The sequence below is a fragment of the Python bivittatus genome, unplaced genomic scaffold (assembly GCF_059951505.1).
Source record: "Python bivittatus isolate LINGU-HERP-01145 unplaced genomic scaffold, Pbiv_v1 ctg000980_np1212, whole genome shotgun sequence".
Taxonomy (NCBI): Eukaryota; Metazoa; Chordata; class Lepidosauria; order Squamata; family Pythonidae; genus Python; species Python bivittatus.
Window position 1 is genome coordinate 54,716,565 of NW_028277125.1, and position 22,031 is coordinate 54,738,595.

Here is a 22,031-nt window from a genome sequence, read left to right on the forward strand (position 1 = left end):
GGGGAAAACACAGGCCTAGATTTTTTTGTGTGCACAAAATAATTTTTGAATCTGGTTCCAATACCTATCAGAAATGCCTCATTGTGTGCTTTGCATGAATCTCCCACTTTATATCTAAGTATGGTTGGTGAACTTCAAAGTGTTAATCAAAAATCAAAGGAGCATCTAAGTCTGAAATCTGCTGACCATTATCTAGAAGGACTGCTGGCAGAAATACAAGAAATTGGGGTTTGTAGGGTCAGCTGTAGAACAGCAATTAACTAGATGATTTTAATATGTACATAAATATTACTTCATATAAAGCGCTTTAAGCAAACAGCATGACATAATTATCTGATCTCTATCAACACAACAAAGTACTTCCAAATGTCAAAATATTATATAAACTGGTCAAATATTAAGGTTTATATATATATATAAAAAAAACCCTCCCCAATATTTACACCTTAACAGAAAAATACCTGATAAGTGCTTTGTCTGTGACAAAAATTCAATAGCAGGATAATAAAATATTTCTTTAAATACAGAATTATCTCAATATGCAATTCTGGAACAATCCCTTGTGTAGGTAACCACCAAGGTGTTTTGTTTGTTAAGAGTAAATAAATATAAATGCAGTTATGGAGAACTTTTGAGCTAAAATCAGTCCCACTGAAAGGTCTGATAAACAATGAACAAACAAACATCACTTCTGCCTTCTTGTTAGATACTTTTGTCATCTTCTGCTATAAACTCACCGCTGTTCTTTTTTAAAGCAGACTGGAATTTCATCATATGTGAAAATAGCCTCCTTTCCTCTTGGCTTCCATTTATCATGGTTGCCACCAGGAAAAATGGGACGATACTCTTGTCAATTATTTTTAAAACAATTCTTAATATTTTACTCATTTCAAAGCTTCAATTAATCTATTTGGAAGTGGTGGCTGTCCCACCTTTATAGAACTTCTTCTCAGTATTTGAAATCTCTTCAGAATTCCTTACTTGTTGACACCTTACAATTTTTATGCTTCCTTTAACCCAAAGGCAGCTACATTTTCTCCATATATCCTCAAACCCTCTTCTTCACTGAGGATGCCCCTGAAATCATTCATTTCCTTCAACTGATATGAGTTCTCAGTTTACATGTCATGTTATGGCTCCATCTTGGCACAGTAACTCTTTTACAAGTGGAGTTGATAAGAAATACAGCATATTTTTAAATACTTGTACACTTCCAAATGATGTTTGGTCAAACAGAGAAAGCTTTTAAGTAGGCCCCATTCCAGACATTGATGTTCATTTTAATTGTGTAGTGGTACAATTCAAATACTATGCAGTTAAGGCTTTCTTGTCTTCTTTGATTTGCTCCTGAACTTTTTCTGCTTTGCGCTTCTTAGTAAGATAAGCCCCATAGCTCTCATCTGGGTGACTGCATACAGAGCAACTTCTAGATACATTTCCAAAGGTCTTTCCAAGGCCAGAGCGTTCATCTGCAAAGCACAAATATTTCTTTTAATATTCAAACTCTTGCAACAAGTGCAGTCAATTGGCCTTTATCTTTCATGTTCTCTAGGGTGAACACACTTGGTGGACAGAATGGCTTCAAGTCATAGGATCAAGACATTAAATATTACAACATGAAGAAAGCAGTTACTACATGGCATCATGTTCTATAGCATTGTTTCTTGATCTCAGAGCCTTTAAGATGTGTGAACTTCAGCTCCCAGAATTGCCCAGCCAATGTGATGGCTGGGGAATTCTGGAAGCTAAAGTCCACATATGTTAAAGGCTCTGCGATTGAGAAACACTGTTCTGTAGGAACTCCTTGGTCTTCTGGCCCTGAAATTGATTTCTGAAATAGAATCCAAAGTACTGCACACCCCTAGATTTTAGCTTCTCTAAAAGGACTCTGCATCCTAAAAAGTTGAAGGAATTAAAGACATTCAGGTAGGTGCAGCCTTCATACCACAATTCCACAGTTGTTTGAAAAACTGACTTGCTGAAATATTGCCATTTTCATAACAGTTATAGCAGTGTTTACCAATCTGGTGTCTGACTGCAACAAATTAAACTATCAATTTGGAGTCTTCATGATATTAAATACCCCTTCCCCTACATCCCCACAAGCTCAGCCAACAGCCCTTCAGGGGATGGAAGCTGTTCATCAACTCTTTTGGGAAGACTGAAGGACAAATACCGAAATTTTAATCCTGAAAGGCTGTTCCCTCCATATTTGGGGGTGGAGGGAGGAATTTTCATTACTCTTGCCTTTGGTGTCAGCAGCAACATTCTCAACCTTATGTATGGGTGTCTATGCTGCCAGATGAATTTCATAATCAATTGTTACTTACAAAAAGCTGAAACTACAAAAACAAATTTCTATTTCTTGCAGATGTAGTTCTAATTTTTCACGTCAAGCTACCTAGTCTCACTTTTTTCAATATATTCAGCCACTTCTTTAACTGCTGACAGAAACATTTCATCTGCTATTTTATACTTATTGTCTTGCAGAGTTATAATATTGTTGCTTTTTGTTATTGTTCTGCTTTAAGCTAAGCACACTTGAATGTTAAAAATGTGGGTTACAAATATAAGTCAACCAACTCCACAACCGCAAGTTTGTGGTACAGCTTATAGACTGCTTCAAACTGATGTACATATTCGTTTTGTCTACTGCATACTGTCACTTGTTCACCTCTACTTTCCAGCTATTTTATATTTCTTGAAGCATAACATCCATCATCCACAACTTTGATTCTACTGGCTACAGCTGCAGGAGTCTTGAAGGCCAGAAAGTGTTTTGGAGCATGCAGGGAGACTTGTGTCTGTAACTCCTTCAACCGAGGGATCTTTCCCTGAGATTCTGCTACCGCTGCAGGAGGGGCAACCATGCAGTCTTAGAAAAGGCTGCAGTTACTTTAAGGAATTAGAAATAGATCAGTGTTTCTCAAACTTGGCAACTTTAAGATGTGTGGACTAACTCCCAAAATTCCCCAGCCAGCCATGTGTGCGTCCACACATCTTAAAGTTGCCAAGTTTGAAAAACACTGCAATAGATGCTGCATAAGCATTTCTGCACGCTCCAAAACCTTTTGTGTCTTCTAGATACTCACTACTCTAGCCACCATAAACTTGTGCTGATCTGGATGATAAAGGTTATGACCCAACATATCTGGAGTGCCCATACTGGAAAAAGTTGCAGTAAACCATGTTTAAAATCACCAAGCAGTAAAGCAGCACGGAAAAGGACTGCCCCTATTTTTCCTCCAAACTGGGAACTGGGACAGACTTGCCTATTAAGAAAACTGAGTTTGGCCAATAGCTGAATGTCCCATCATGGTTTCAAAGAATGAAATCTGAACCCTTACGTGGAATATGGCCAGTGTATTTGGGCATCATTCCTTCAGGCCTGTAGAATCTCTGGCGTGGGTGTGATCCTTTGGTTACAGGCACGTCTTTCCTAGAATGGAAAAGAATAGAATATGTATCAATATCATAGCAGTTCTTGCCATTTTCCAACTATTCTGGCTCTTGCTATGTGCCCTGTTTGGTTATGATCCAGCTGGGCAAACCCTTCTCATCATCTTCCTCATAGTTTGCTCCTCATGCTAACTACCCACTTTATTTTTTAAAAAAAATCCAAATTCACATAAGGTTGTCATCCTTTAACCCTTATACAGCCTTTATTCTCTTAACAGTTATCTGGCATCACCCACGCTAAGACAAAATAACTCTACTCCTACTGAATTTCTTGCCTTAATATAAATAATAACAAACACTTGTTTGGCTGGGCTTGGTTGCCGGTAATATTTGGATTTCTTATTACTGCTCTAGAGAATAAAACAAGTGCATGGCTTTGGCACCCATTGTCTTGCAAAGACATTTTACTGGGGCAGTGGTGGGAGGGCTCCCTGCGTGTCTGCATCTGAAGTGTCCTCTCCCTCCAGCTCCATGTCACAAAGGCTCAGGCTGACTTGAGTTTAACAAAAGCGTCTGCATCTTTGTGTATGTGTGTTTCTTTAAACAAGCATTACAATGGGGGAGAAGGCTAGGCAATGAAGTAAGGAAAACGAGGGAGGAATCCCAAGGGCCAGTAAAGCTGATTTTATTGGAGCCCAACCCTCCAGTTTCTGAAATAAGCATCTTTCTCAACAGCACTCTGAAAACAAGAATACAGAAAAAAGCACTGATATATAAAATGGCTTAGATATACGTATAACAATATTATTAAAATGGGCAATTCTCCTTATGTATGCCCTGATTCAGTAAGTGTATGAAATAGGATAGCCTCAAATTGACAATAAAATCAAATAAGTATATATTTTTAAAAAATGTTCTTGTAACTGTTGTTTTTGTTTTTAGAGTGCCCCTGAGAAAGGAATTCATTTCTAAACCATGTCAGGCTCCAGTTAAACCATACTGGCATTTGGGACTCCTCCCTCCCTTTTTTCCTGAACAAGAATTAACCTTAGAGTGGTTTAACCAGCAACATTTTCCGCTGGCCGACAAAATCAGAAATGATGGTTTACCCTTGGTAACCTATGTTTGAGGATCTCAGGTTATTAATGCTCCTGTAATCTTAGTTTTAAAAACCTGGTGGACCTAAATTCATCTTGCTGTCTCCAAACATCAGCAGTGATGAAAGTGCCAATGGACAGCCAAAAACTCTGCATGAAACATGCAAGAGACAAAGGTGATGGAAGGAGTGGGAGGTATAAGTTGTTGAAATCCCATCAGGTCCAGCCAGCATGGCAAATGTCTAGGGAATTATGGAAGTTGGAGTCCAAAACATCCGGTGCACCCTTTGTTTAGAGACACTTGAAAAGTTTTGGAAAGATGTGAACAAAGGATCATTCTCCTCAAGCTCCTCAAGTTAACTTATGCATCTTTAAAAGGATTTCTCAGAGTTTCATCTTTCTGCTATTTTAACAGCTACTTAATACAACCCACACATTTTTTAAAAAATCAGATAGGCAAAAAAGGTGTAAACAAAAGCTAACATGGTATTTAAACATTTTTAAATGAGTAACATCCTGCACAAAAATAAAAGGAAACTGAATTCCACAATGGATTGAGTACATAAAATAACCAATAATATGAACATATTTACAAACCTTTACAGCTTAGGTTGCCAGGGTGACAATGAATTTGCCAACATTTGTTCCTTGGTATCAGCAAGCTCCCTGCCTTAGGTTTCTTTTGAAAACTCATTTTGATTAAAAAAGAATATGAAACAAAGCACCAACCTCAGACATTACCTATATTACCAACAATTGCACTCATGCTGAGGCAAAGGTAACAGTAACAAAAATTGCAGATACAGTGGTACCTCAGTTCACGAACGCTTCTGTTCACGACCAATTCGGTTCACGAACAGCTCCGTTTGCAAAATTTTGCCTCCGTTCGCGAACACCGGATCGGGTTACGAACAGGATCCGTGGCCATTTTCCCTCCCATGACAGGTGGTCGCGGCTTCCTATAGGGAGGGGGACTCTCCCTCCAAGCAATATCTGCCTTCCCACCCGCCTTCCTGTCCTCCACGCCAGAAGTCGCGTCGAGCAAGGTTAGCGTTCTCTCTCTTTGTGCTGTATTTTGTTTCATATTTTTGCGGTTTAAAAAAACAACAACATATGGTTCAGAACAGATTAACCGTAATTACATTGAACCTTATGGGGAAATTTGATTTGGGACGCGATCAAAAATCGGTTGGCGACCAAATTTGGAGGGGTCAGAATGGATTAACCGTATTTACATTGAACCTTATGGGAAAATTGGATTCGGTTCACGACCAATTCAGTTCGCGACCAGAGTCACAGAACAAATTAAGTTCGTGAACCGAGGTACCACTGTATATGTTCCTAGGTTGGCTTGGAACACCTCCAAGAACTCAGATACTAAGAGGGGTGAGAGGCAGGATTCTGTATATTTATTTATTTATTTACTTACTTACTTACTTACTTAGAGTCAGTCTTGACTCCTGGTGACTGCCTGGACAAGTTCCTAAAGTTTTATTGGCAACATTTTTGGAAGTGGTTTGCCACTGCCTTCTTTCTAGGGTTGAGGGAGAATGACTGGCCCAGAGTCACCCATCTGGGTACATGCCAAATGCACAACTAGAACTCACAGTCTTCTGGTTTCTAGCCTGGTGCCTTAACCACTACACCAAACTCCTTCTCATGATAATAATAGACCATTACAAAAGGCCAATTCACAGTCAGTTTTATGTGGCTTTAAAGATACATTACTAAATGCAGTTCATATATTTCTTAAAATTCTATTTCCAAACTTGATTCCTGATCCATTAACAAATACTGTTCTGTGATATAGCATCAAAATTATTTTTCTCAAGGCAGTGGACACCATTTAAAGATCTCAGCGTCAACATACATGGGATCTTTCCCAGCAGGATACTGTTTGTTTCTATCCAACGAGTTCTTAAAATCTTGATAGCAGTTTTCTGCCATCACATGATAGCGTACTCCATGACCAAACTCTGTGACCTTGGATCTGGGCACAAAGCCAGTCCAGCCTGGAATGGGTGGTTCAAGTAGGCTTCTTTTGGTTTCCACAATCCCTGCAAAATGATCAAAAGGAGTAGTATTGAAAAGCTAATGGAGGCCGACATGGATTCCAAATGGTGTAGGGAGAAGAATGTAAACCAGGTCCGACATTAACAATACTTGAAAGTCCAGAAGGAAACTTATCCAAACTTTGGTTTTATTCCCTAGCATTTCATCAATCTTCCCTTAAATGGCTTGCTAAGAACCTACCATATAGCATCCTATGGTGGTTCATCCCTCCCCCAACACCCCCAAATGGCTTCCAAAGCACTTTTTTTTTTCCAGACAGAGGAAAAGCAGCAGATTAAAATTCACCTACTAGATACCAAAGGGAAGCATCAGAAGGTTTTCAGGAATTCTAAGATTTGCAGAACCCAAATAATTATTTATAACGATCTTCCCAGTGCTCCAGTTCTCTGGACTTGAAGTCCCAGTATTTTCAGCAAAAGATAAGTTCTTGTCACCTGCAGGACTATCTCCTCTGAATAGAATCTGCCTGTGCAACTCAGAGAGGCCAAGCAGGAAGATTGTGGATTCTCTTCCCCATAGATGTTAAAGGAACACAAGCCCAAAAGCACTATACCAAACAGGACAGACTCAGACTCCAACAGATAGTTAAGTCTGCAGAAAGGATAATTGCAACCCGCCTGCCTTCTATAGAAGAACTATATACTGTGTGGGTCAAAAGGAGGGCAGAGAGGATATCTGCAGACTCTTCTCATCCTAGATATAATCTGTTCCAATTTCTTCCTTCGGGACGGCGCTACAGAGCACCATATGTTAAAACATCTAGACATCGGAATAGTTTTTTCCCTTGTGCCATTGCTCTGTTAAATACTATATGACCTGATATGTGCTGGACAGTGGCTTCTCCCTTTGGAAAAGTAATTTTACTGGGGCAGTGTTACTGTTACTATTTATTAATTTCCTGTTGCTATCCAAACGCACCGTTGATCTTGCTGTTCATCACCAAAGACAAATTCCTTGTATATATTTTATACTTGGTCATTAAAGTATTTTGTATTTTGTATTGTATTTGTATTCTCCCTGAGGCTAGGATGATTTCTTTTCTCTTGTTATTCAGGAAGGCCATTAACGTTTTATGGATGTAAGCTGCCTAGGCTTGTTACAAGTAGCTGGCACACAACTTGTTATAAGTAAACAAATATTGGCTGGGGAAATTTGTGGGGGTTTCTATATATTTGAAGACTGCTAGCATGAAGAAGGCTGCTGTAGAGAGTTAGGAAGATGGCCTTGACAGAAATATGCAAGAATTGTTACCTAGGCAAAAGGGCTGAAACATTTCTTAAGATAGGATTCAGAAGTGGCTCAGGCAGACACCTTCCTCATTCCTAATAAGAAAGAGGAGGATGTCTAGTACAATTAGACATGGAAGATTCTGTTACTATAGCCAATCTCAAGAAACGTAGTTTTAGCCTTCCTGTGCAGTTGATTTCCTACTCTGGTCTACCTAGTGGGGCTAATCTCTGCTAGAGAACCTTTCATCTCTCAAAGCAGTCCAAAAACTAAGTATGTCTACTGGCCACATAATATTCACTGACAGATGACTGGTAACAGTAAAAGTAGAAAATCTGATGGGAGAAGGAACAAGAGTGAAATACTCTGAACAAAGTCACTCATCCTACAATTATGCCTTATTTACAGAAAGCAAAGAATATATGTAATAGAAACTGCCACTGTGGAAAATTAATTCTAAATTTGCAGTGTACCTTTTCTAGTCCTCCAGCTGAGATTTTTAGAGGATATGAAGCAAGTTCATGTACCCACAGATAGAATCGCAGACAGAAGCCAATTTTGTTGCTCCTTATCTGTAATAGCAAGGCTATTAAAGCCCTTTGCATGCTTTATGCTTCCAATCTTGCACATGATTTTTTTAAAAAAAGAAAACACCAAAGGACATGGGAGAAATACTCCTCATACCTCTCTCCCAATGAGAGAATTGCAGTGATCCTGATAATCACTACAATTCATCAAAACAGACATAATGTATCTTTTCCTTCCCATCCAGTACCTAGGTCGTTTGTGAGTAACAGCCATGACTTTCCTTCGGCAAAGAAAAAAAAAAGCCTATAGGATTTGGCATCTGTAATCATAAAACACTGACCTTTGTCATTCTTTTTCTAAAGAAAATCAACCAAGCCTTAAGCTTCAACATTTGGGGGAAGAAAAGGAACCAAGAACAGTAACTAGAATGCAAAATTCTAGTTAGCATGAATAAAGAAGGAAATGCATCCAAAAACCAAGAGCTTAAATGTGATTTCCCCATGCCTCCTAGAAAGGAACCAGAAATAAAGCTGAGTTTGGGAAATATGAGTACTTCGGGAAAGACAATCAATGCTGTCATAGACACAAAATTGGTCTTCTACTGAAAATATGCCAATCAGATGTAGAGTAGACAACATCAGTGGCAGCGTTAGCAATGTTGAGCTTCCTTTAAGGCAAAGGGCATTTCCCTTGGGAGATATTTCACACTGCTTTTCCTTCCTGATCCTTCACGTACCATTATGAAGCCAACCTTCAATCATCATAATTTCTGCTGGCCTCAAAATGCTGAGAATAAGCAGGGAACATGGTTACTTTCTTAATAGTTCAAAAACAAGACTCAAACAACATTCTGCCCCCACCCCCACCCCCAATCAGCCACAGATTCTAGGATAGCAGAAATAGTCTATTAGAGTTGGGTAGCTAATAAATTCAAATTAATAAATTCAAGCAAATAAATTCAAATAAATTAATAACCTGACTCCTATTCCACATCAAAATAAAGAAACAGCCAAGTGCCTGCCTATCCACAGTCTCAATCTAATGTCATGAGCCCATGTTTCACTCCTATTCAAACATTGTTTTAGTCCAAACATAATCTGTATATACAGGAAAGCTCTTCCACTTGAGTGAAAAATAAAGGCTCTGTGTATCTAAAGTTGCACAACTTTCAGAGATTAACAATCAAGAGCCTTTCAAGCTTCTCCTTTTGGGAAAGGAGAGACCGGCTAGCTCTACTCTAGTCATCAAATAGACGCAGAATCCTGGAACTTGCGCACTTTTGGAAACATTCGGGAAAGCAGGCAACAATTTCAAACAATGCTTTTATTATGAAAATCAGTTTCCACTTTGAACAACAAACTTTAATGGCAATCTAGGAAAGTAAACAATCTAGTTTTTAACAACAGTCCTATTCATTTTGTTAATGCTGTATGTTGAGCACAGATTTCCTCCCAAATCAACAAAATATTGGCAAAACCCAGATGCAATTATAGGTCAAGAATCCTATTTTTTTAAACCACAATGTGAAGCTTGGAGGTCATGTGTCTTTTCCTCTGATTTTATTCTTCCCTTTACACAAGTGGATGGGCAAATTAAGCAAGCATAATAGACATCTAAATCCAGGATCATACCAATGCCTATACAAACCAGGATCTGTTGAAGATTATAAATCTTTGATTGTTTAAACAACATAACCATTATTCTGTGTTCAGAATCATATTAAGCTATCCCTTTCAGGCAAAAAAAAAAAGGCAGGAACAAACATTTTCCTGCATAAGAATGCTGCCTGTGGTTCAGCAAGCCAAGATTCCTAGCTTACTGTTACACTTGAATTGTGTTCCATCTTAAATATTCAAGGCTCCCAGATCCGTCTGCAAATCCAAACATAAGCTATGCTAGAAGTTTTTAAGAGAAAATCCTTAACAAAGATTCCCAGCAGCCTTTCACCCATTTCCACAACAACCAAATAACCTGGATTCTGCTGTACTTCAGCAGTCAAAGCAACAACTAAAGTTGAAATTGTTTGTCAACAATGTTAAAAGTATGATGGCATTTAGAGAGATTTAAGTAAATTTAAATTATAAATTATGCATACTGTACCCAGCACATTGGGATGATGTTTGTAATTATAGTCATCAAGCACATTTAACACTTCTTCATTAGTGCAAAGAGGAGGTAGCTGTGGCGTGGTGGCTGCTGTGTGCCTCAGTTCAGCTACCTGGTCACTCTTTCTTTCTGTAATATCACGAAAGGTGTTCACACACCACACAGAATCATTTCCAAAGCTAGTTCCAACGCGATAGAATCTGAGAGGGATGTATCCTAGAAAAACCAAAAAAATGTCTTCAGGCACCATTCAGAAACCTTCATATTAGAATAGCCTAGGCTTTCCATTAGGCAAATGTTTACATATCTAGGACTATCTCACAGATCATAGAATTATACAATCTTAGGATTGGAAGGGACCTTAGGACATTATCTAACCTAGTATTTCCCAACCTGGGACTTCAACTCCCACAGTCCTTAGCAATGGCCATTATAGCTGGAGAATTCTGGAAGTTGAAGTGCACACATGTCAAAGTTGCCTGGTTGGGAAACAGTGATCTAATCTAACCTTTAAAGCAGAAATCGACTACTATTGCTCCCTTAACCAATAGCCACCCATCCTCTGTTTAAGGAGTTTGTACCCCCTGAAGCAGTTGCTTCATTATAACCTCATTAGTTAATTATACTGTCCATCATGAAACCAATTTTTTATTACATGCATTCACAACAAGAGTGACAGATTATTTGTTGGGTCAGAAAACATAGTTTTATAGCTCTGGGGATCTCTCTCTCCCCTAATATAATTTTGCCATCTCCTGTCAGGTGATTAATTTATATTCATAACATTTGCCAACAACATTTCTCCCACCCAACTCGCCTAGTATATATTATTATTCTTAGCCTAAGTCAATCTTTGTCTTGGTTGAACTCTGGTGCATGCTATTGAGTACACAAAGCTGCCCCACAAACACTACAAGACCTCTACTTATGGGGAGAGGTGGGTTGGCAGCAGGAGCTCCTTAAAATGGAGCTAGAGAAGAGAAAGGAAGGAACATGGGTCAGTTTATATTCATCCTGCACTACAGATATGAAAATAATGAAAAATAAAGCAAGTGAGTTAAACTTCACCTTGAATCTTCATATGAGCAAAGAAAGAGAGCAAAGAAGGATGTGATGTTGATGGTATCCCCAGAAGATATATTCAAGAGTAATCTTTCCCAAGCAAATTATGTCCAGATGTAGTGGCACTACTCCTACAATAAGAGCAGGTCAGGGTGGCTAAGAATCCTGGGATACAGAGTGTCAATTCATCTGGAGGACATCAACTTAAGCACTGCTACCCCAGAATGATTTAACAGAAATGGGTTGCCAGAAATGTCCCTAATATTCATCCACAAGCTGAGCATTTAAACAACTCTGGGTAGGGGTGGGGGATGGATCCCAATTTTAATTTAGCACAGCAACATGTTCCAATGCAAGCTAGAGTGTCAGATTATCAAATTAGCTAGAGCACATAAAAGACTCCAGTGCCATAGCTAAATCATGACATGGACAAAGCAGCAGTGAGCATCTTCAGTTTGATAAGTGACAATAAGTCCAGATCCATTCCAAACACCTGTGACCGAACTAAGGCTAGTTAACATCATCAGTGGATAGTGAAAGTGGCATCTAATTATAGTATCATCAGTCCCATTAGGTATGTGTTTTGGCTTGGTAGTTATCAGCATTAGTATCAACAAAATCCACTTTCACTTTGTCCACCTGTCACACTTCAGCTAGGCTCTCATAGCTATTAAAAAGGTACTGTTATTTTCAAGGAATATTAAGATGCTAAATGGTACCTTAAGGTTTTGTAAAGTTAAGGACACTCTTTTCACCACCTTCAATTGGCCAAAAGGTCAATAAATGCTAACCCAGTTTATTCCAATGAGGTTATAACATACAGTAATTTCCCACCAGCATGCTGGCTTTCATGTATCTACTGACTGCAAAAAAAATTGCTTTCCTTTGCTCTACATTGATCATTAGATCATTTTAGATACTGTCTGATTGCCAAAAAAGTTCTGTTGTAATAATAGAGCAGTGGTAAGCAACCAGATACCCACAGACATCTCTTGGCATATGAGAAGCTGCCATGCTACAAGGTGAAGTTTCATTCTCTGTATCATTGTTATTTCCAAGAGTGTAGATTGACTGATTAGCTTCATAGCCAAGATTAGGTTCTACTGGATAAGTGCAATGTTCTTCCACAGCATATGAGCACAGCAAATTCACTTCCATTTAGCTTTAGAAGGCTAATAAAACTTACAATCTTACTTGTTATTGGTACACCAGCATATTAAGCAGTAACTGCAGTAGAACAAAGTGACCCAGCTGAGAAAGTCATTCCTTGGCTTCCTCTTTATCAGGACATTGCAATCCTTGTCAAGTTAATGGCTGAGAAATGTCCCAAACTGTAAGTTGTTACCTGTGTATCCTGGTATCAACGGATGACATTCATCTACTTGCCGCCGAAACGCTGTCATGCTTTTTCCAGCTACGACAACAAAACACAAAAGCTCACCATGGCATCCCTGCTTTAATATCAATAAGCCTATGAAAGGCCAGCTTGCTTAAAACATATCGACTTCCAATTTGTCGGACACTTCAATCAATCACTTCTGCGTGTTAATGTCACAAAGACCCTTCACCTGGCTCCAATTATGAGAAAGACGCCTTCCAAACCAGATTCAAAACAGTTCAGGAAGGACTGCAAATGTCAGGGGTAAGCAGAAACCCTCCCAAGAACCATAGTAACAAGGACCTATTATCCTCCCTATAATAGGAAGTGTTTGTGCATTTTCTTAAGGACACAGGCACCCTCAAGTCAAGCTTGGTTCCTGTCGACTGCATCCATGTTGCTTTTTTGGCAGCATTACAGAAGTCACTTGCTATTGCCTTCTTACAGGACATTATTTTTCAACTGCCCAGTGAAACCAACAGCTCTGGGATTTCTAGAGAGTTTTTTCTCCATTCAGGCTCTACCCAGAACCAGCCCATAAAAACAACCACACAACTTTCCAGTGCTTGTTCCATGCTATCTGGTAGTCAGTCATCTCCTGCCTTTAAAGGACGTTAAGTGTTAACTAAGTGTGGCACAGGGCTTCTGGGTAAGCCAATTCTCCTCGACCTCTCCCCTCTAAAAGTCAGGGAAGCTCTTCAGAGGCACCACAGTCACAGTCCATCTCCCCATAGAAGCCCATCAGCTTTCAGCTGCTCAGGTTTCATTGGCTTCCACTGCTTTTATATAACTTTCTTTGTGCAGAATATCAGAGGAGAGAAACGGTGAGACAAAAATAAGGGGGCTTGAAATCGACTGTAAGAAGCGCATTTCCGGAAAAGCAAACTTATGAGTCAGAGAAAGAAAAAGCGACCAGAGAAAGAGGAACAACTAACGCCGTCGGTTAATAAGTGTTGTAAGCGGAGAAGCGGTAGTGCGACCACCCCCTCCCCCGGTCTGAGTTTTGCAAGGAACCCAGGAAGAACGAGGAGGGAAGCGTTTACCACGATAGTATCTGCCAAGCACACGCTCCTCCGTCGCTTCTCTCCCGCCCTTCCCAGGAGAGTGCAATACAGCCGGCTCCATCCCACAGCATTATGACCTCAGTTTGCACGATCTTTACAGCGGCGGGAGGGAGACTTCCGGAGCGTATTAATAATCCTCGCACAGAGGCAGTGTAGCCGCGGGGGGCGAGTAAAGGGCTCGGGCAGGAGGCGAGAGAAAGAAATGCGCTTCTTTTCATTGGGTGGAAATTGGCCGCGTGCTTTTTGGTGCCCAAACGGTCCTCGAACGGTGACCCTAAGCTAGCAGGAAAATAGGAATATGTCTTCGCAGATATATTCGTGGCTGCCAATAAACTCGAATCTGGATTTTCCAAAGTTTACTCTGATACCACTATACCTCAAGGACTTTCTAAGACCATAAACTAAAGTACATTCCAGACCTGGATTAAAGACCAAAACAAGAAGAATTCGGTTTTTCAAGGATCTAGCATTTCCGCACATCAGTATATTCAACGCGGCACCATCAAGTTGTGTGACTTTAGATCCACAATCCTTGGTCAGCATGAAACCCACCATTATTTGGAAAGCATCAGATTAGACAGCAGGTATCATGATTGAGATACTACTGTGTTGCTTACTAGCTAGTAAGGACCATTAAGCATTGTGGGGATTACTTCTGAGAAAACAGGCATGGGATCGTGCTGCTCTGATTTCAAAAGCATTGCGATTTTCAGGAATATTGGAGGTCAGTTAGAAGAAATGAGAGTTCCCAAGGGAAGTCCTCTGGAGGACACCGATACCAAGGAAGTGCTCATAAGAATATGGGCTTTGATTCTGAGTTCAGGGTGGTTTTTCTTCTTTTTTTAATTGTACAATTTCTTACATAAGAGTTATTTCACAGTATTTAGTATATTTCAAAAATAAATTCTAGCATATTGGTAGAACATCCAATTCCAAATATTTAATGATCAAATATTAGGCAAAGCAGGACAGTGGAAAAGATCTGAAAATACTTGCATACTTAAAGAACAATCTAAGCTCTACTGTATTGAAAATAACTTTTACACAAGAAGTCATAAAAAAATAACACAAAACATGACTCCCAACATGATTTACTAATTTATTTGAAATTTTGAAGAGCAGTATATTCAGACATAAATGTAACAAGCTGTAGTCTTCAGAATTTAGTGAAGTTTAAGAATCTGGAACAGGGAGGGCAATCAATGAAATCACAAGGACTGGATTAGGTTTTTATAATTATTTTAGGAGTTATCCAAGCATAGATGTATACATTAGCCTTATGCTCAACAACCTATACAAAATGTGCCCTGGATTTTTTCATAAATATTGCAGTTTGCTACAATAATTACATGACCTTTGACTGAAAAATAGATCTTGTAATATGTTGAAACATTTGCTTATCCAGAAGCAGAATACAGTACAGAGAAATGGCTGAGATCTCTTTTAGCAAGACCAGATTTGATTGCCAAGATTTTTATTTTCCAGATTTGATTTTCTTAAGATTTTGCCCAGGCAGAAACTTCTATTGAAAGCAGAGGAAACGTTGCTGCCAAGGGTGCAAGTTATACCAGTAGAACAAGCTTTCCCTTTTGCCCTACTACATAATTTCATGTATTTATTTGTCGTATATCCTGCCTTTCCTCCAGAAACTCAAAGTGGTGCACATGAGGCTCCCTCCTCCATTTTTTCCCTCTTAACAACTCTGTGAGATCAGCTGGGCTGAGCAAGTATTTGATCCAAAGTCATCCAACACATTTCTGTGGCTGAGGGTGGACTTGAATCTGTGTCTTGCCCATCTGCAAGAAACCCACAGCAGGTGATACAGCATATAATTTGTGGAAACTTTAGTTTCCTATGCACGTTTTGATCACTTCTACCAACTTAAGACAGGATAAATTCTACCTATGAGTAAGCAATTATTTACTATTTTAAACATAGCATAGTGCTTCATAGTAAAGCATGTATGTAGTTCTCACAGCATCACATATTCTATTTCTAAAATATTCCATTAAACATCTATCCTATTTCCACTATTATTCTGGGAAGTGGGGGTGGAACCTGAGTGGCAGAGAGAACATGCCCAGCAAAATTATGCTGAGTTTAGGGCAGAGTTGACAGCATGGAGGAAAAATATTTTCCAAAAATCTAAGTTTCATAATGTCAATAGCATTCTATATTGTACATGTGTGTGTATATATATTCCAAAAATTATTGTGGAAAGTTGTATATATAACTAAGATAATAGTAGCAGAAGCCCAAAAAGAGCAGATCACCCAATATACTTGTACTTCTGTTGGCAGGATTATAGGCTGAAGTGGTTTGCTGGCTGCACTACATATTTTGCAAGCATTGCAGCCATCCACGAGTTCTCTCCCTTCATTGGCTGCAGGCACGCTAAGCAAAGCACATTGAGGCATTCATCGGATCAGAACCTTACATGTCTCCATCCAAAGGCAATATTTTCACATAAGCTCTGCACTGCTAAGCAGCTAGTAACTTTCTTTGAGATTAATATAATTACCTTTTAAAAATGGAACAAATCTTTATGCAGAAATTAAAGAACCTCTGGTCTGCCACAGGCCAGAAATTTTAACATCTTGCATCACAAGTATGCAGATTCTTGATAATGCAGGATTACAGTACTTTAAACCTGGAACAGTAGCTATTTTGTTGATAGCTTGATTCATGAAGACAGATAAATACAGATGTTTACAATGCATGCACTTTTGTTTAGGGGAAATAAAAGATAAGGATTTTATAGTATACAAAAAGTGAATCTTGCTTCTATCAAGTTTTCTGTACCAGGGACATAACCCATTAAAAAAAAGTAGCAGATAAAATCAAATAAGGACACTTTAATAAACATGCTAGAAAGTGGGGAGTTGCGGGAATCCACCTTAAATTTGCTAGACTATATAAAAAGGGGAAATTAACTTGTTAAGAGTGGATTAATTAACCTATGGCTTTGATAAGCAATTTGAATTGGGGACTGGTGATTCTAATTAGCCTTCCTGAGAGTCAGAACCAGAGAAGGATGTTTATGCAAAGAAAGAAAATAAGAATATAAAGGATCTGAAATGATTGAAGGTAGCAGAAATAATGTTGGAAAGTATCTTCCTCACACAAACTGACAATTAATTCTCCCATTTGAGGAAAAAAGTCCTCTAATATGAAATTTTCCTTCCTGTAATAAATCTACTTTGAAGTAGGCCAATGGAAGGCAGCTGTATCCAGTTTTTTATGACTTCTGCAAGTCATAAGCACTGTAGTCTTAAACCCATTTATCTGGGACTAAGCCCTGCTGACTTGGGGTCTTGTTTCTGAGGTGCAGTATTGTGTTAAAATTTGCATCTCCATTATGTAATGGGGCTGTGCACTTTGCCAATGAAAGAAATGTTTGGCACCTCCTGCCAATGCCATTTTTTGCTATTGCTTAAAGTAGTCTGACCTTTCCAAGCTTCTGCTTGAGCCTGAAAAAAAGGTGTTGCAGCTTCAAAGAATCACTCATGAAAGTTCATGTGACTTTTAAAGCAGCAGCAGTTTCTGTCAAGATGTGGTAATGAATAGCAGGCAGGTCTTGCTCTGTGGCACTTCTTAATCATTTCTAACCTTATGATCTTAATTCTAATTCTTAAGCCAGCACTCTATTGATACGATGATGTAACAGGTAGAAACACAGCAATAGTATTCCAAGGCAATCATGGGACTAGAAAAAAAATTGGAAATGCATACCTTCATGGAATGCATTACAGTGGGATCATGTGACTCCCAAACAACTGGGTTTCCACAACTTGGGATATAGATTTCATAATACAGAAGAAATAGCAATAAAAAACCATTGGTCTATCGCTTACCCAGGCATTAAAGCATCCAACATGTGATTTTATATTGAGCTGATTCCTGACTTGACTTGACATGCTTTCTGCAGACAGAGGATGGTACAAACCTGTACAACCTTCAACTCACATGCCTTTCCTGGGGCCCCTTCCTTTCTGATGCTTCACTGTGGTACAGTTTTGTCTTGCAAAAGAGACACAATTAAAATAAAACATGCCTTGAAACAGGAGTTCATTTGGTGTAATAATGTAGTAACTGATCATCTAGTTTCTATAGAGTAGGTATTATCCAAAGCAGAACATAGATGCATAGCATTAAGGAAGCCTGTACCTGTTAAAGCAAAAAGAATGAAAAATCCAGCAGTGTGTCTGCAAGCTATTATTTGCGTAGCAAGGAGAATAATGTGGCACTGTCTGACATTCTGACACTCCACTCCCCTTATTATAAGATCATCTTTGTGCATTACATCTCTTGTCATCTTTAAAAGCCTGTAATTACTGAAGTCACTGAAGAAACTATATTATTTAAAATTAAACACTGATGCAAATCAACAGGGATAAAGATCATTCTGTACAAGAAAATACTACTTTGAGAAAGAAAACATCTGTACAATATTTAAATATTGTATATACATCAAATAATTCTTGTTCATAGCTCATTCCACAGTTGCTTATTTGAAAGCTATAGACAGGCATTCACTCACTCATAGAAGGAAAAAAAAAAAGTTTTTTTAAAAACCCAGCAGTCAGGATGAAAGGAAAAATGCCAGCATGCATACTTTATAATTATTCCAGTAGAATAATTATTTGAGGAACAAGCTAGATACTGTAATTAAAATGACCCAGTCTATTCCTCTGATAGTAAATCAAAGCTTATTCTCATTCTATCAGGGAATATTATTTATAGGATATAATGCAAAGGGACCTTTAAATTCTTCACAGAAAATCAAAAACGTTTGCATGATGCAAATTTGGTCCCTAAATTATTTAAGCGCTTAATAAAGAATCTGAGATTTTAAGGGAAAAAAGGAAAACAATTCTATGGCTTTTTGCTCATGCATAGCTAATAGGAAAAAGGATTCAGCTAAACAATTAGCTTTCAGGCATCTTGAAAGCATAATGGATTTCAGTGGATGACAATGTGTTTTCTCAGTGTTGTGAAAAAAAGTGTCGGCTTCCAGCTAACAAAGCAGACCCTTTTGCTGTCATGAGTTTGGCCTCAAATCCAACATGTTGGAATTAGCTACCTATCAAGCCCTGAATTGTAATGCTCAACTGGAAGCAGCTTTCATATTACAAGTTGTTAGCCTGGAAGGACACACTAGGCCGGGCAGCATATTTTCATCAAATCATCTGTAGTCATATTAGGGGAGATTTGTCCATGGTGTGGGCAGTTTTAGACAGTAGTTATTCAGACTAAGCAGAGACAGCGCCATGTCATGAAGAATCTTCCACAATGTAGTGCTTTCAGGATGTTTTGACATTGTAACTTCCAGAATTCCTACCAGGCACGGCTTCTGGTCCTTACCTGGGAATTCTGGGATTTACAGGTCAACATAACTGAAGGTCACCAGTTTGGAGAAGACGGCACTAGAGTTGTAATCAGTATCTATGTGAGATTTGCTTGTTTCGCTGTTCTCCTTCTTGGATATGAGTTTGTCAGTTAAAGCTTTTGATTCTTTTGAATCTGGCAGTACTCAAAAATACGCATTGTCTTTGTAAATAGCTTGCGTGCATGCATGTGCATGATTGAGTGTGAAGTATGTCGTGTCCCTTGGAAGCCATTTAAATGATCTCAGAAATAGTGTCTGTACTCCCTCTTCTGGTCAGAAATAACACAGCTTAACTTCTTTGCAGGTCCCCCCACCCACCCCACCCCCGCTGAGAAGCTACTTTTCCTAAAGATAGAAGTAAAGCTTCTGGCTAAGCTAATTAGTCACAGAACGGAACAAGCTCCCGAGGAGGTAAACTGAGCACAGCACATTTCTTACAAGAAACACTTGGCTTCTTGAACATCAGATATGCAGTTACTACAAAGGAAAAATGTAGGGAGGGAAATGATTCTGCAGTGAATGGCAAATAACTGACACTGTACCTGCTTGTGAATTTAATAGTGTTTCTTTTCTAATGAAATGCTCTACGTAACTTCTGTGTAGTTATACTTATACAAATTCTTTCATCAAATAATTAAGTTGGTCCCAGAAAAATGTTATCACTTTTCTTGTATTAGATTTCACTCTCTAGGATCAACGCAGGAAGTCTTTCCTTTATTTGGCATGGCTGGGAGAGGTAATGAAAATGGATCCTTTCAGTCTGCAACCTGAGGATAGAGATGATCTCTGGTTAACTATTGCTACGGCACCCCCTTGTTTGTTTTGTACAAGGACTGGCTAACAAGAGGATAGATAATAAAGCCAGAGGTTGGTCAACAGTAAAATGGGAAGTGGAGACACTTTCTCATTTACAGGAGTGGTTTAAACTTTTGCAAAGCCTTTCTATTCAGTGTTGAAAAGGGGGGGAAAGCAAAGATTAGTGCTGCAAAATAGAAGTTGCTGTTTAATTAATTGGGTAGAATGTTATTTGTATAATCGAGTGCTTATAAAACTATAAATGGCAAGCAATTCAGAGGCAATTCCTATTCTCTTTGGGGGTGGGGTGGGAGGGAGGAATTCCTTTCCTAAGAGAATACCCTAATATGCGTTGGCATTATCTAGAAATTAAATAATGTATACTTCTTCAGCATTTTCTACAAATGTAATTAATTCCTTTAATAAGGTTGCAGCTCTAATAGGTTTACTATCTTAAAACTTCACTGAACAGAAGCAAAACCCCACCAAACCAACATGTCATATGGTCCTATAAAAAAATAGTTTCATGTTACAAAGACCCAATTTCTAAACTTGGTTTGCAGCAGCTGTTTGTTTGTATTTTAATATGCTTAAATTCCAGTATTCCTATTCAATCATATAAATGAGAGAGGTTGGCTTTTAAATTCCTGAAGACTTACATATTTCTACTGTGAAACTGATAGCCACAAATCATTATAAATTTCACTTGGTGCTACAAAAAATAGCATATGTTAGTTGGTGTCCTAAATGTAGGAATATCTGGTTTGATTATTAGGGCCTAAAATTCAGAATATACGAAAGACTTCAAGTAAAGCAAAGTGCCTCCTGAATAAAAAAGTAGTAATATTTAAGTGCTTAATTTTCATTATGTATTTGGGTTATTCGCTTTACTATGCAGCACCTGATAACTCTGTGGTCCAATTGTGAATTGGTAATTTCAAGAGCAAAAAAATAATAAAAAGCCTGACACTTTCTTCTGATGGCTATGCTTTATCTATCTAACCAAAATTAAGGTTGTTTTTGGCAGCCAGTAAACAGAGCATTGAAACAATGGGGGAGGGGGATGAAAAAAAATCAGTAATTTAGGAAATCAATACCAGCTTTTACACTTTTAGAAGTGGCAACGTCAATTGCCATGGCTTTAATCTCAGTGTCCCCAAACTGCATTACTGTTTTAATTTCCCTCCGGCCTGGCACGGATTTGTCAGTTCCTGTGAGATCCAAGCGAAGTGTGCCACATTTTCTTACTCCAGGCTCAGTGATGAAATTGACGTTATCATGTTCCGAGCTGTAGATGTTGATCACAATAACCAGCTGAGAAGGTTTGGCAGGGGTATAACTCCGGGACACAGTCTCACCAAGTGCCACCGACTGGTCAGCAGAGATAAATTTGTCGAAGACATCAGTGCACCAGCGGGTGCCATCTTTAACTAGCAGCTTTTCAGTAGGGTGCTTCCCTTCCACATAGCGATTCAGGACCCCCACCCCGTAGGTCAAGGGGGAACGACGCACTTTAATGACAGCAGGATCCAGACCAAATAGGACTGCTCCTTTGAGGATAGTGAGCCCCACATCTTGAGGAATGATGATTCGGCATTTTGAACCAAAAGCATTCTGGACAGCTTGTTGTAGTAGTGGGGCTTCTGCAAATCCACCCACCAGGAACAAGAACTTTACATTTGTCAGTTCAGGCTTTTCAAACAAATCACCTGAGCAAAGAAGAAATCCACGGGGTCAGAAAATAGTGCACTTATTAAGACCCAATGATAAAAGTATCTAGTCTCATGAGAATAAGCTGATAAAAAAGCTAGGTAGAGATATATGTGTGTGCATGTGCCTATGGGGGAATATAATTAGAGATACTTATGAAACAGGATATTGTATATAGGTGTTCATGAAGGGAGACAAGGAAA

The 22,031-nt window shown here is 38.8% G+C and overlaps 2 protein-coding genes across 2 annotated transcripts in view; both read right to left on the reverse strand.

The window, feature by feature from the left end:
• Positions 1–593: 593 nt before the first annotated feature.
• Positions 594–14,015, reverse strand: SPMIP5 (sperm microtubule inner protein 5). The gene is made up of 6 exons (XM_025169999.2): positions 13,914–14,015; positions 12,838–12,906; positions 10,425–10,646; positions 6,367–6,553; positions 3,348–3,439; positions 594–1,469 (listed from the first exon to the last, which is right to left on the reverse strand). Exons 1-6 carry the CDS (start codon positions 13,993–13,995, stop codon positions 1,309–1,311), a joined length of 813 nt encoding a protein of 270 aa, XP_025025767.2. The 5' UTR covers positions 13,996–14,015; the 3' UTR covers positions 594–1,308.
• A 6,650-nt stretch (positions 14,016–20,665) lies between these two features.
• Positions 20,666–22,031, reverse strand: part of HSPA12A (heat shock protein family A (Hsp70) member 12A) — a 36,535-nt gene continuing 35,169 nt past the window's right edge. The window contains exon 11 of the mRNA XM_007433431.4: positions 20,666–21,827. Within this exon, the coding sequence (XP_007433493.2) occupies positions 21,193–21,827 (635 nt within the window). The 3' untranslated portion in view covers positions 20,666–21,192. The remainder of the gene's footprint in view (positions 21,828–22,031) is intronic.